The sequence below is a fragment of the Odontesthes bonariensis genome, chromosome 13, assembly GCF_027942865.1.
Source record: "Odontesthes bonariensis isolate fOdoBon6 chromosome 13, fOdoBon6.hap1, whole genome shotgun sequence".
Classification (NCBI taxonomy): domain Eukaryota; kingdom Metazoa; phylum Chordata; class Actinopteri; order Atheriniformes; family Atherinopsidae; genus Odontesthes; species Odontesthes bonariensis.
The window spans coordinates 18,489,286-18,500,897 of record NC_134518.1 but is presented as its reverse complement, the minus strand read 5'-3'; the positions used below and the strand labels follow the sequence as shown (position 1 = coordinate 18,500,897).

General features: G+C 41.7%; 2 protein-coding genes across 2 annotated transcripts; both read right to left on the bottom strand.

The window, feature by feature from the left end:
* Window positions 1–81: 81 nt before the first annotated feature.
* On the bottom strand, window positions 82–4,499 carry tmco6 (transmembrane and coiled-coil domains 6). Its single transcript, XM_075480639.1, has 13 exons — window positions 4,193–4,499; window positions 3,657–3,742; window positions 3,469–3,581; window positions 3,186–3,369; window positions 2,985–3,089; window positions 2,767–2,858; window positions 2,522–2,638; window positions 2,279–2,393; window positions 1,696–1,876; window positions 1,237–1,331; window positions 850–1,017; window positions 633–767; window positions 82–514 (listed from the first exon to the last, which is right to left on the bottom strand). Exons 1-12 carry the CDS (start codon window positions 4,281–4,283, stop codon window positions 648–650), a joined length of 1,467 nt encoding a protein of 488 aa, XP_075336754.1. The 5' UTR covers window positions 4,284–4,499; the 3' UTR covers window positions 82–514; window positions 633–647.
* A 1,419-nt stretch (window positions 4,500–5,918) lies between these two features.
* LOC142397713 (uncharacterized) lies at window positions 5,919–11,237 on the bottom strand. The gene is made up of 8 exons (XM_075481288.1): window positions 11,004–11,237; window positions 9,805–9,857; window positions 9,666–9,703; window positions 8,941–9,002; window positions 8,683–8,857; window positions 6,958–8,397; window positions 6,760–6,869; window positions 5,919–6,649 (listed from the first exon to the last, which is right to left on the bottom strand). Exons 1-8 carry the CDS (start codon window positions 11,109–11,111, stop codon window positions 6,617–6,619), a joined length of 2,019 nt encoding a protein of 672 aa, XP_075337403.1. The 5' UTR covers window positions 11,112–11,237; the 3' UTR covers window positions 5,919–6,616.
* Window positions 11,238–11,612: the final 375 nt, after the last annotated feature.

The window sequence follows — 11,612 nt, the reverse complement described above, 5'->3', positions numbered from 1 at the left end:
ATTACATGCACGTTTACAAAAACTTTGTGTACTCATTTTTTCTAAAAAAAAAAAAGCAAAAAAAAGCTTCAGACTCAGAGAAATATTTAATAATTTATTAAAATGATAGCAAAACTACACTGGCAATATCTTACTGGTAAAAACACATGATTCCTCAAAAAACCAGTCAACACAAAACCAAACAGTGATGCATTTGTATCATCTTGATTCTGATCACGTCGTCACATTAAAGCCTCTTATCTGATTGTGCTGACAAAGGGCTTCTTTGTATCAGCACTGTACTGTGTACCAGTTTCAGAGGCCAGGCTGAGTATATAAATCCTTTGATTTCAGGGTAGAAAATGTATTTAAAAAAACATTTCATCACATTTAAAAACATTTCATCACATTTAAAGTTCTGTCTGTCAGCATGACACAGATTAAAAAATCTACACCAGAGATGATGTAAACAAGTTTCTCTGCATCTTCATTAGTGCGTCTACTTGCTGGATCGGGGATGAGTCATATTTTCCACCTGCAACACAATAGCTTTGATAAATCACTTGCAATGCTTTATATGAAAAGATTTAATAAATACATTAAACAATTTAAAAAATACAAACAAGTTAAACCAACAAAAACACGAGCATTACCATTACGTGTTGTTGCTAGGTCAGCAAGTGCTGCTTCAGAAGATACGTTGCCCTTCGCCTTATGTCTCCTTCGCTGTTGTATTGGACGGCTTCTAAAAGTGAAAGCCCACCCTGCCCCACAAACTCCTCTGCAACCTGAAGACAACAGAATCCTTATTATCAAAGCAAAGCAAAGCCAAAGCCAAGTGGTTTCATTGATTCCCGAGACATTGCTTACCTGCGGACTACTAACGACCATCATGAACAGGACATCCAGGCTGAGGGTCACCATTTCTTGATCGGCCATTTTTAGTGTGCTACAGAGGGCAGACAGCAATCCAGCCTGAGCCAACAGCACGCAGAACTCCTTATTCTTGTGGGCAATGTTGGCTAAAATCCTGAGGATCTAAGTGTAACAAGAAAGCAAAGGTCAGTGAGACAGGGACGCATTATTTGATGGGTGCACAGGAAACAGAAAATTGAAAAGAAAACAACAACAACAAAAAAACCAAACACCTTTGACTCATTTAAAGAATAGCAGAGTGAAAACTGTATTGATTATTATGTGTAACTGTGAAAAAGGTTTAACACAAAACATCAGCGTTTGGCTTCAGTTTGCACTTACCATTGTATTAATACCGTGAGAGAAAGGAAGAAGCCGGATCAGTCCGGGCACCAAGTTGAGAGACAAGAGAGCAGAGCAGAAATCAGTGAAGTGAGCTGGAACAGAGAGTGGTAGGAAAGATAAACAGACACATCGCATCATCGGCAGAAAACACTGACACAGCAGAACGCATCAAATCTCAGATGTGTACAGAAAGAACAACACCCCCCCCATACCCACAGTTAAATATGATTTATATCTAAATAAATATGTAAATACAAACAATATTCCAGAAATACTTCAGCAACAATAATCATGAAGTGTAAAATGACACCGCTGCGTTCTGCCTGCTGGTATGAACAGTCCTTAAACCCGGTCTGTCTCCATCACACATCCTGAACAAAGTCGTGCGATTTAAAAACGGTAAAGTAAGAGAAGCAGAGACAGAGATCAAAGGTGACTCAACCGTTCGGGTCGGACCTGTGAGGTTGTTGAGGACCCAGGCCGTCTCTCTGGCCAAGGCTGGCCGGGTGTGCAGGTAGGCCTGAACTAGTGCACACAGGGAAACAACGAGGTGAACGCCACCCGCTTGAGTGCCGAGATCTTCAACAGGGCAGGAGGACAGGAGGTTTCCAACACACCTGAGCAGAGGACACACAAGCTGCAGAGGACAAAAAAAAAGGTCTTATGATCCATTTTAACTGAAAGAGCAAAAAAAAAAAAAAAAAGTTAGTGTTTCTATGACATTACACAAGATTACACATAATGAATATCATGGAATACTACTTCAGAATTTAGATTTTTTTTTTTTTAGGTAAAGAGAACCTAAAAACACCCATTTATGGGAGGTAAGAAACTGAAACAATATCTCTGATGCTGAGGATTCCACACCAAGAAGCAATGATGCACCGATGCATCATTCCCACCCCCCCTCATAAATCAGTCGTGATGGCAGTCTTGTCTCAAAGAGTATTTCAAATCATATGCTACCATTGATATGGTGTAGAATAAAATGAAAGACTTAGTTTAGTTTTTGTTTAGAGAAAAACAAGAAGGTCCCCACCAGCTCCACTCCTTGGTCTTTGTTTCCTTCGGCCACAGCACCACCTAGTGACACCAACAGGGAACTGCACTGTGACAGGGCCCCTCGAGCCAACAGCTCCCTGTGATCGCCAAAGCTGGTAGAAGTAGAGGAAAGACATCATTTCGACATGTTAAGTAATTACCATAACTAATTATCAACAGGGAGAAGTGACAAGTTATGAAATATAACGAGCTCTTTCCGTTAATGTCCGACCACACTAACCTGCATGTTAAGTAGTGCAAACACCACGCACACTCAATGGCAGGAGCCAGGCCAAAGTCTGGGTCAGGAGTCAGGACTGATAACAAGTGTGAAGGTAAGCTAGAGGCCAGGACCATCCTGCAGGCACAGAGAAAAGTACAACCCAACTGACAGCATTGTTTATTGTCTGCAATGTCTTGCAAAAAAATACCTTTAAAAAAGGACAGTTCCAAAGAGATTGACTGGTATGCCCTGAGCAAACTTACGGGGCTATTTTCACTGATGCATCTTTCGTCTGAAGAAGCTGAGAGAGGGTGAAGCCCGCAGCTTCCACCACTGCAAGATTATGTCTCTGGTTCTGGACGGACAAGCAAAAATTGAGCTACGTTTGAAATTTGACTTTTAATCAGCATTACAATTGCTAAAAAGAAGATCTGCCTATTAAAACTGAGTTGTTGAGCCCCAGTCAACATGTTTAGCTTGCCTCTATGCAGGTGGCCAGAGCTGGTATGATTCCCTGGGCCAAGAGCTTCTCTTTTACAACCTCACTGTCTGGACATATATTACCAAGTGTGTAGAGACACAGCTCCTGTGCACATATGGACAGCAAAAAAAAAAAAAAATTATTGTAATGGTTAGCTGCTAAAATTGCACACAAAGCAGCCAGATATGATTGAGTACTCACTGTGAACTTGGTGCTCTGGCCAGACAGGTAGGTGAGCAGGTAAGGAGTGGCAGGGAGACAGGCTAATGCCACGCTGGTGTGGGGAGAGTGAGACAGCTCATGAAGACACCGAACAGCCTGGAGACGGCACTGGGCATTAGAGCCGGTGAAGAGGCCGACCAGCAGATGCATACTGTTCTCCTGCCTGAGCAGAAAGAGATTCACAGGCAGACATGGCTCCTGAGAAACGGAGGTAAACATAGTTCAAGCTCATTTGACATGTTCATAGACGTTACTACCATACTTGAGGAAGGTGAGCTGCGCTGATGGGTCACGCAGAGCTTTACTCAAGGCTCTCAGGTGGGCTTCCTTCTCAGGCCCGCTGTGCTGAAGTTTGCGGAACAAACCGACCACATCCTGATCAAAAGGGATACTGGCACGTTGGGTTGAGCTCTCATTTTACTGAACATCCCCACAAAACTTGCCACTCACCTGTTCTTCTGAGGCTGTGTCATCATCTTCATCCAGAAGAAGTCTCTTGCTCACAAGCTGCCTGTCTCTGCGGGCTTGTCTCAGAGCTAAAACAACACAGATATCCCCATTCTTTATCCTTCAATCGTCTGAGAGTAACCAGTCCTCCTTGACTGTTAAGTACGTATTCAACCACAGGAAAACACAGCAGCTGAAGAAATGACTAACCCAATTACCAACCCAAAGTGATATAATATCGTTGATATTACAATAAAGATGAGCATGAAAGAAGCGTCAGCGGCTAGCAGTACCGAGTGTTTTAATGCTGGTTTATCTGCAGGATCTCTCTCCGTTTTATTAAACCCAACCAGTTAACAAGAAATGTTGACAAGCGAAGATGGAAGTCTAACTGGCACTAATTTGTCGTCACTCAGAAGTCACAGACAAACAACGGCTTATGAGTTACCAGTATCTGAGTAACTTTAATATAACCAGGTGTTATGTAGAGAGAAAGAGAAAAACAGTTAACCAAAAAAGTGTGTATCAACGTTAACCACCTCGCTCATGCTCTCGTCTCCTCAGCTTGAACTCCTCCAAGCTGTCGTTTTGACGACCAGCTTTATGACGAACCTTGTTTAACCTCCACATTTGGCAGGAACTTTCAGTTACAATATGACAAGTAAATACGCCAGTAACTATTCCATAATGAAAGTGTGGCTACAAACTGTTTATATGTGTATGGTAGCTATGATAGCATCCATGTCCGACCATTGATGTTTGAACTCTTCTTCTTGTTGTAAGTTTGACTCTCAGGGGCTGCTGCAGCGCCATCTGGAGGACCGACCCAGCACAACTCCATGACGTCAGTCTGTCCCTGAAGCCCATATGACAGACATCTGTAATTCAGCACAACCAAAGTAAACAACTTAATTTCTGAATTTCCCGAATGAAGCTTGTATAAAAACAGCAGCTGCTTTTAAAGTTTTTTTTTTTTAAGAGATTGAGCTGAAAAGCAGTCATCTCCAATATGCAAATACACTATATTGCCAAAAGTATTTGCTCATCCGCCTTTACACGGATATGAACTGAAGTGACATCCCATTCTTAATCCATAGGCTTTAATATGATGTTGGACACCCTTTGCAGGTATAACAGCTTCAACTCTTCTTGGAAGCTTTCCACAAGGTTTAGGAGTGCGTTTATGGGATTTTTTTTTTACCATTCTTCGGTCAGACACTGATGTTGGGCAAGAAGGCCTGGCTCGCAGTCTCCACTCTTAATTCATCCCAAAGGTGTTCCACCGGGTTGAGGTCAGGACTTTGTGCAGGCCAGTCAAGTACTGCCACACCAAACTTGCTCATCCATGTCTTTATGGACCTTGCTTTGTACACTGGTGCGCAGTCGTGTTGGAATAGGAAGGGGCCCTCCCCAAACTGTTTCCACAAATCTCTTGGTATGCTGAAGCATTCAGAGTTTCTTACACTGGAACTAAGGGGCCAAGCCCAGCTCCTGAAAAACAACCCCACACCATAATCCCCAAATCCACCAAACTTTACACTTGGCACAATGCAGTCAGACAAGTACCACTCAACCCAGACTCGTCCATCAGATTGCCAGATGGAGAAGCGTGATTCGCCACACCAGACAAAGCATCTCCACTGCTCTGGAGTCCAGTGGCGGCGCGCTTTACACCACTGCATCTGATGCTTTGCATTACACTTGGTGAAGTATGGCTTGGATGTAGCTTCTTAGCCATGGAAACCCTTTCCATGAAGCTCTCTATGCACTGTTCTTGAGCTAATCTGAAGGCCACATGAAGTTTGGAGGTCTGTAGCGATTGACTCTGCAGAAAGTTGGTGACCTCTGTGCACTATGCGCCTCAGCATCTGCTTGCTGTCATTCCTAATCGGTTCGACTTTATTATCATATCACTGACAGTTGACTGTGAAATATTTAGTAGCGGGGAAATTTCACGATTGGACTTGTTGCACAGGTGGCATCCTATCATGGCACCACGCTGGAATTCACTGAGCTGCTGAGAGCGACCCATTCTTTCACAAATGTTTGTAGAAGCAGTCTGCATGCCTAGGTGCTCTAATTTATACACCTGTGGCCATGGAAGTGATTGGAACACCTGAATTTAATCATTTGGACAGGGGAGTGAATACTTTTGGCAATATAGTGTATGAAATGTTAAAAACGGCTTTGCCACGCTCAAGCATCCGTCCTTGTTCTGTCCACAACATCTGAGGGAGGACTCAGTTAATGAAAAAAAACTAAAAAAAAAAACTATACAGTTTAATTTGTATCAAAAAGACAATGTACAGCCCACATATGAAAGTTCCACCAAATGCATACAACGTTATCTATTAAAATACAGGCTTTTGACCAAACCTCAGTTCAAAAAACTGTCACGTTACTTTTCATCATTTTAGAGTTGCTTCAAAATGCAAACGTTCTTCTTTCTACACAAAATCTGCGTTCCGTGCCACATACCAGCCAAAGGGGACAGTGGTAAATAAAAAAGTTGAGTGACAGAGAACAGATGTTAAGATAACTTTGATAAGACTTTGTCTTTCACTTGATTATAGGATTGAAATCACCCAATCAGAGATGCGAGTTCATAGAGGTACACCAGTTGGGGCAAATTCTTGAGAATGACAGATTGTGTGCTAAAAAAAAATCATTTGTGAATCAAATCACTTACTGAATGCCATGATCATTCATTCCACTGAACAATCTTACTCTTCTCACGCTTTCACGCCATTAAAATGGCACCGTAACATAACAATGTGAAAAATATGACGGCTGTTTCTCAGCACATAAAACAAATGAAAAAGATAAAAAGTGTACCTAAATAAAATAAAAATAAAGTGTCCATCGCTTCTGACAGTTTTATGTTATCTTTCTAACCATGACGGGATAATTCGAAATGATGCGCGGCTTCGTCCTGAGGTTCGATTTAATCCGGCCAAACGTCTTCAGGCTTCTGTGCTCTTGGAGAACTTCTTTTTCTATAGACGATTACAGGGAGAAAAAGCAAGAAGCAAAAAGTTCTCATTCACCAGTACAGAAAATGATCACAGTTGCAGTGTCATGCTGTTGGGGGTCTATCTGTGGATACCTTTTTGTGGGTGTCGCCTGTCGTAGTTTGGATGGCTTGTGTTGCTGTAGTTTCTGCTTCTATTTCCTGTTGTGTTTCTGGGAGCTGGTCTGATTTTAATTTGCTTTTCTCTGAGGAAATGACAAGAAAAAGCTAATAAATTGAGATGAATTACATCCAAACCTGTCCTGCCAAGTATACAGTGGGTTAAATACTCACTTTTCTTTTTCTCCTTTGGAGGACTTGTCGTCTCCAGGCTGGATGGAGGCAGTGATTCTGCGTCAACAGAACTGTTTTTCTTTTTCTTCTTCACTTCAGTAATCTGCCCCTGCTTTTCCTCCCCCTTGTCGACCTCTGAAATCTCCTCATTATCATCAGCTTTGTCCTTCTTTGTCTTTTTCTTTTTAACTATCGGCTCTGAAGTGTCTTCATCAGGATGCTGCTGTTTCTTCTTTTTGGCTTTTTTTTCTATAACCATTTCCTCTGGATTTTCCTCAACATCAACAGTTTCCTTCTTCCTCTTCTTTGTTTTCTTTTTCTCTACAGTTTGCTCTGGATTCTCTTTACTTTCCTCATCATTTTGATCTATATTATCATTCACTTCCTCAGTTATGTTCTCTAAATTCTTTTTGCCATTGGCTTTGTTTTTCTTCTTCTTTACTTTCTTTTCTTCAGCATTGTGCTCTGATTTGTCCTCACTCACAACTTCGGTTGTATCCTTCAATGTCTGCTCTGTATTTCCCTTAATTTCTTCAGCTTCTAGTTGTTGTTTTCCCTCACTATAGAGCATCCTTTTCTTCTTCTTTACTTTCTTTTCTTCAGCATTGTGCTCTGATTTGTCCTCACTCACAACTTCAGTTGTATCCTTCAATGTCTGCTCTGTATTTCCCTTCATTTCTTCAGCTTCTTGTTCTGGTTTCCCCTCACTATCGAGCATCCTTTTCTTCTTCTTTTTTGCTTTCTTTTCTTCAGCCGTGAGAGATGAATTTTCCTCACCATCAGTTTTCTCTTTTTTCTTCTTTCTGGGTTTCTTTTCTTGCTCAATGGACTCTGAAATGACGGCACAATTCATTTTGTTCTTTTCCATTGTGTCTTCTTCTGTCTCTCCTTTTGTTTTTTTGTTTCCCTCCACAGCTTCATCGGCAGCTTCTTTCCCAGTGACTCCATTCCTCTTCTCTTCACTGTCTTTTTCTTTCCCATTGTCACCTGCCTCATTGAGATTCCATTCCATCTTGTTCTCGCTTGCCTCCTTTTCTTTCTTTTTCTTCTTCCTTTTCTTGGGCTCAGACAGAGTCTCAGAAGTAGTTTCTCCACTGGGAGTTACCGGGGTCACTATCGTTTGAGTCTGTTTTGCAGGTGAGAGTGTAGATCTTGCTGGTTTGTCATCTACAGTGCTAAGGTTTTGCTCTTGGCTCGAGCTGCCAGAGGTCGATAAAAGTTCAGTCATTTTTGGCCCGCTTTTCTTGGATTTACTCTTCTTTGTTGGTGTCTGCACTGCCTCCCCCTTGTTATGCTTCTGAACTGTCCCATTTTTCTGCTTAACAGAAGCGTTGGTTTTTGCAGGAGGCGCAGCCCGTGGTTTTCTGACTCTCTTCTTCTTGGGTTGAGGTGTAGATGAGTCCAGAGCATTGATGGTTTCCATCTTGGCTATGTCATTCTCTGTGGAGGCAGAGCAAAGCAAAACTTGGCACGGAGGCACAAATGTTTCAAAGAGAACATCTATGGCAGGTGAACCGCTACTGTACACAACTCTGTTGGAATGAAATCCCTGTTTTCCTACGGCGAGCCTGTTCAAAGTGCTGAGCTTCATTTGATGACATCCAAATGTTTTTAAATTAAACTTATACTTGGTGAAAATCCCGAATCATCACGATTATCCCCCACCGGCTCATCCTTTTCCAATTTTAAACTGTTTTGCTTTTTTAAACAGCCACACACTCCTACCTGTCATCTGCTGGACCAGTTTCTTCCACTTCTCCACATCCAGACTGCTGTCAGATTCTGAATCATCGCCACCGTCAGCTGCAACCTTGTCTGATGTTTGGGTTTTTGACTTCTTTGCTTTGTTGGCCTTTTCAGTAGCCTTTCCTGTGCTTTTTTTCCTTTTAGCTGGAACGGACTGACAGAAGAAGAGGGTAAATGGCGCTTGGTAAAGTTTCGGAAAGGCCAAAGAATGAAATACAAAGAGAAAAAAAACCTAACCTTTTTTGGAGATGCTGGCTTTTTTGCAGGTTTATTCGTCTTCTTTGGTGTGGTAGGTTTGCCTGGACATAGAAGAGAAAGCAGTGTTTTGAAAAGATTTGAACACTCTTCTGCACTACAGCCTTAGTACTACTGTATAAAGCATGACTGAAACTTCTCACGTTTGATCGTTATCTCTAAAACTGACTCTGCTCCTCACAATCTGCGCTGCGGTCACCGTTTGTGTTTGACTTTTTGTGACCAGTGCAGCATTTGCTACGGCTTAAAAAAACAGATATTCCACGGATAGACACAAATATTATCAAAAAATTGTTCGAAAAACCCTCCTTAAAGCATGTTTTATGCATCATCTGAAGTAGGTTTGCACAGAATATACGTTCACTGAACATATAAGACATATGCAGTTTAATGCAGAAAATGATGCATTCATTGCTGTATGCATTAAAAGATGACCTCTTTCTGTACATCTTATTTATTGTACTGCCGGCCTCCACATAACCAATCAAGCAATTTATCCATGTGGCCACAAACAAATAGAATCACGCTTTAAGAAAGAAATCTCCAGAAATCCTCTATAGACGGCACTCCTGGTTCCAGTCAGTGAATGTAACAGCAGTACTAAATATATCCTGTTGAGTAAAGACCCCACTATAACAGCCAACTTTCTACTACTTTACTGAGTTTAAGAGGGGAAAAAAACACAACAGCAACCAAACAGATTATACCTTTAGTTGGAGTCCTTCCTCCTTTTTTTTTGGAGTCACTAACAGGAAAGAAAACAATGGTTTGATTAGAGCCACTTTATCCGAACCGAACAAATGGATAATGTTCACTTAATGAGACGGAATTATATTCTATGCTCACTTCAACCACGATTTGTAGATGTCAAATAAAGAAACAGATGTGTTTGTCTCCTCCTGCAGAAAAAACGAAAGGAGAAGTAAACACATTGTGAAAATGAGTTACAACATTTTAAGCTTAACACACCGCACAGGGTCATGGAACTGTTCCCACAGCAGACGTTTAGGTTCAGTTAAGCTTTTGATTGAATATACCTCTGTTTGAATTTGTTTCAAGAGCTGACCAGCTGGAGGAATATTACCATAAACGTGTCATCTGCATAATTTTGAGGACTGGCTCTCTGATTATTTCAATATTTCGTTCTGCTCGGGGGGAAGGATGCGTCCCCAAAGCTGGTGACTTTGACTTTATAGGATAAACTTAATGATTAAGGGTTCTGTTATGGGGTGAGAACGTTTTACTTTCAAGCAAGAACTTATTACACATAAGCTGATGATGAGCTTATACAATATGCTGCAGAGCTGTAGGTTAAACTACCCAACAGCATATTGAGGTATCAGCCACAACATCAAAACCAGCTGGGAACAACACTGATCATTTCATAACAATGAAGTGTTACTGGGAGCAGTTCTTGTTGGCGTTACTCTGATGCACACCACCCTTGTCAACCCAGCTTGTTGCAGACCAAGGTGTCAAACCTGCTTCCAAATTATCCCGAGCCCAAACCAATCAGGCATCCAATGCACTAGGTACAAAATGTCCCCCATAATGCAACCCAAAGGTTCCAAAGGATCTGCTGCCAACATGAAAGTAGCAGACAAGATAGAATCACAAGGAGGCCCTGAGCTATTGTCCGAATGGGTCAGAGCTGTTCTTGCAGCATGGTTCAGTTACAGTTAGCTCTACTTTATACATCCACAGCAGCTGAAAGCAGCATACAGATTAATGCAACAGTTATAACAATAAAACAAATATTCAAAAAAATTGGTATAACACTGACAGAGCCTTTTACTACCCAGGACGTGCTTATGAAACTTTAAATACATTTTTGTTGATATGAAACAGGGCTTAGCTCTGTGCTTTTTGCAGGCTGTAAATGTCACATAGTTGACCATTTGATACATGATTTGCAACACTGAGACAAGACGTTCAGAAGTTAACGTTGTTAACCAGTAATATGTCAGTCAGTCACTGTATACAGACGTGTGTGTGTGTGTGTGTGTGTGTGTGTGCGTGTGTGTGTGTGTGTGGGCAGTGTTGACCTGTGGGTTGTGGCTCAGTAACTCATCTGCCGCTGAATGCAAACCCTGCTCCTTCAAATGGCGGTAGATCAGCTGGTTCAGCTCGTGCTTTGATGCCTTCACAGACATGCTCGAAAGTCGGACTGTAAGATTAATAATCACGCAAAACTAAGAAAAGCAGTATTTTCGTGTTAAACCTCGCCACATGGTGCACAGAGTTACTAAAACTGAAACCCGCACCCTGAACTCTGACCTCAGGATGTAGTTCGTTTTACCGCTGCTATGCATCATGGGAGCTGTAGTGCCGTGGCGCTGTGGCGCAAATAAACTGAGCCATTCAGACCAACCCTTTCCTTCTGCATGTCCTTATTTTCCAATCTGCTCATAAATGCTTTACTAGCTTTTTACCTAAGTTTCACATCCTGCTGCCACATAAAGTAAATTTGAGATCTGGTTCATGTCGCTTTGTTATCTTAGTTTATGTTTTGATAAGGACACAAAATGAGAGATCTGATCCAACTTTCTAACAGACTGTCGCACTTCTGGAGGAGGAAATACATTTTGACTTTTTCATTTCCTTGTCTGTGTCCTGATGGGTTTTTGTAATATTTGAGAAGTTCATCTACTTGA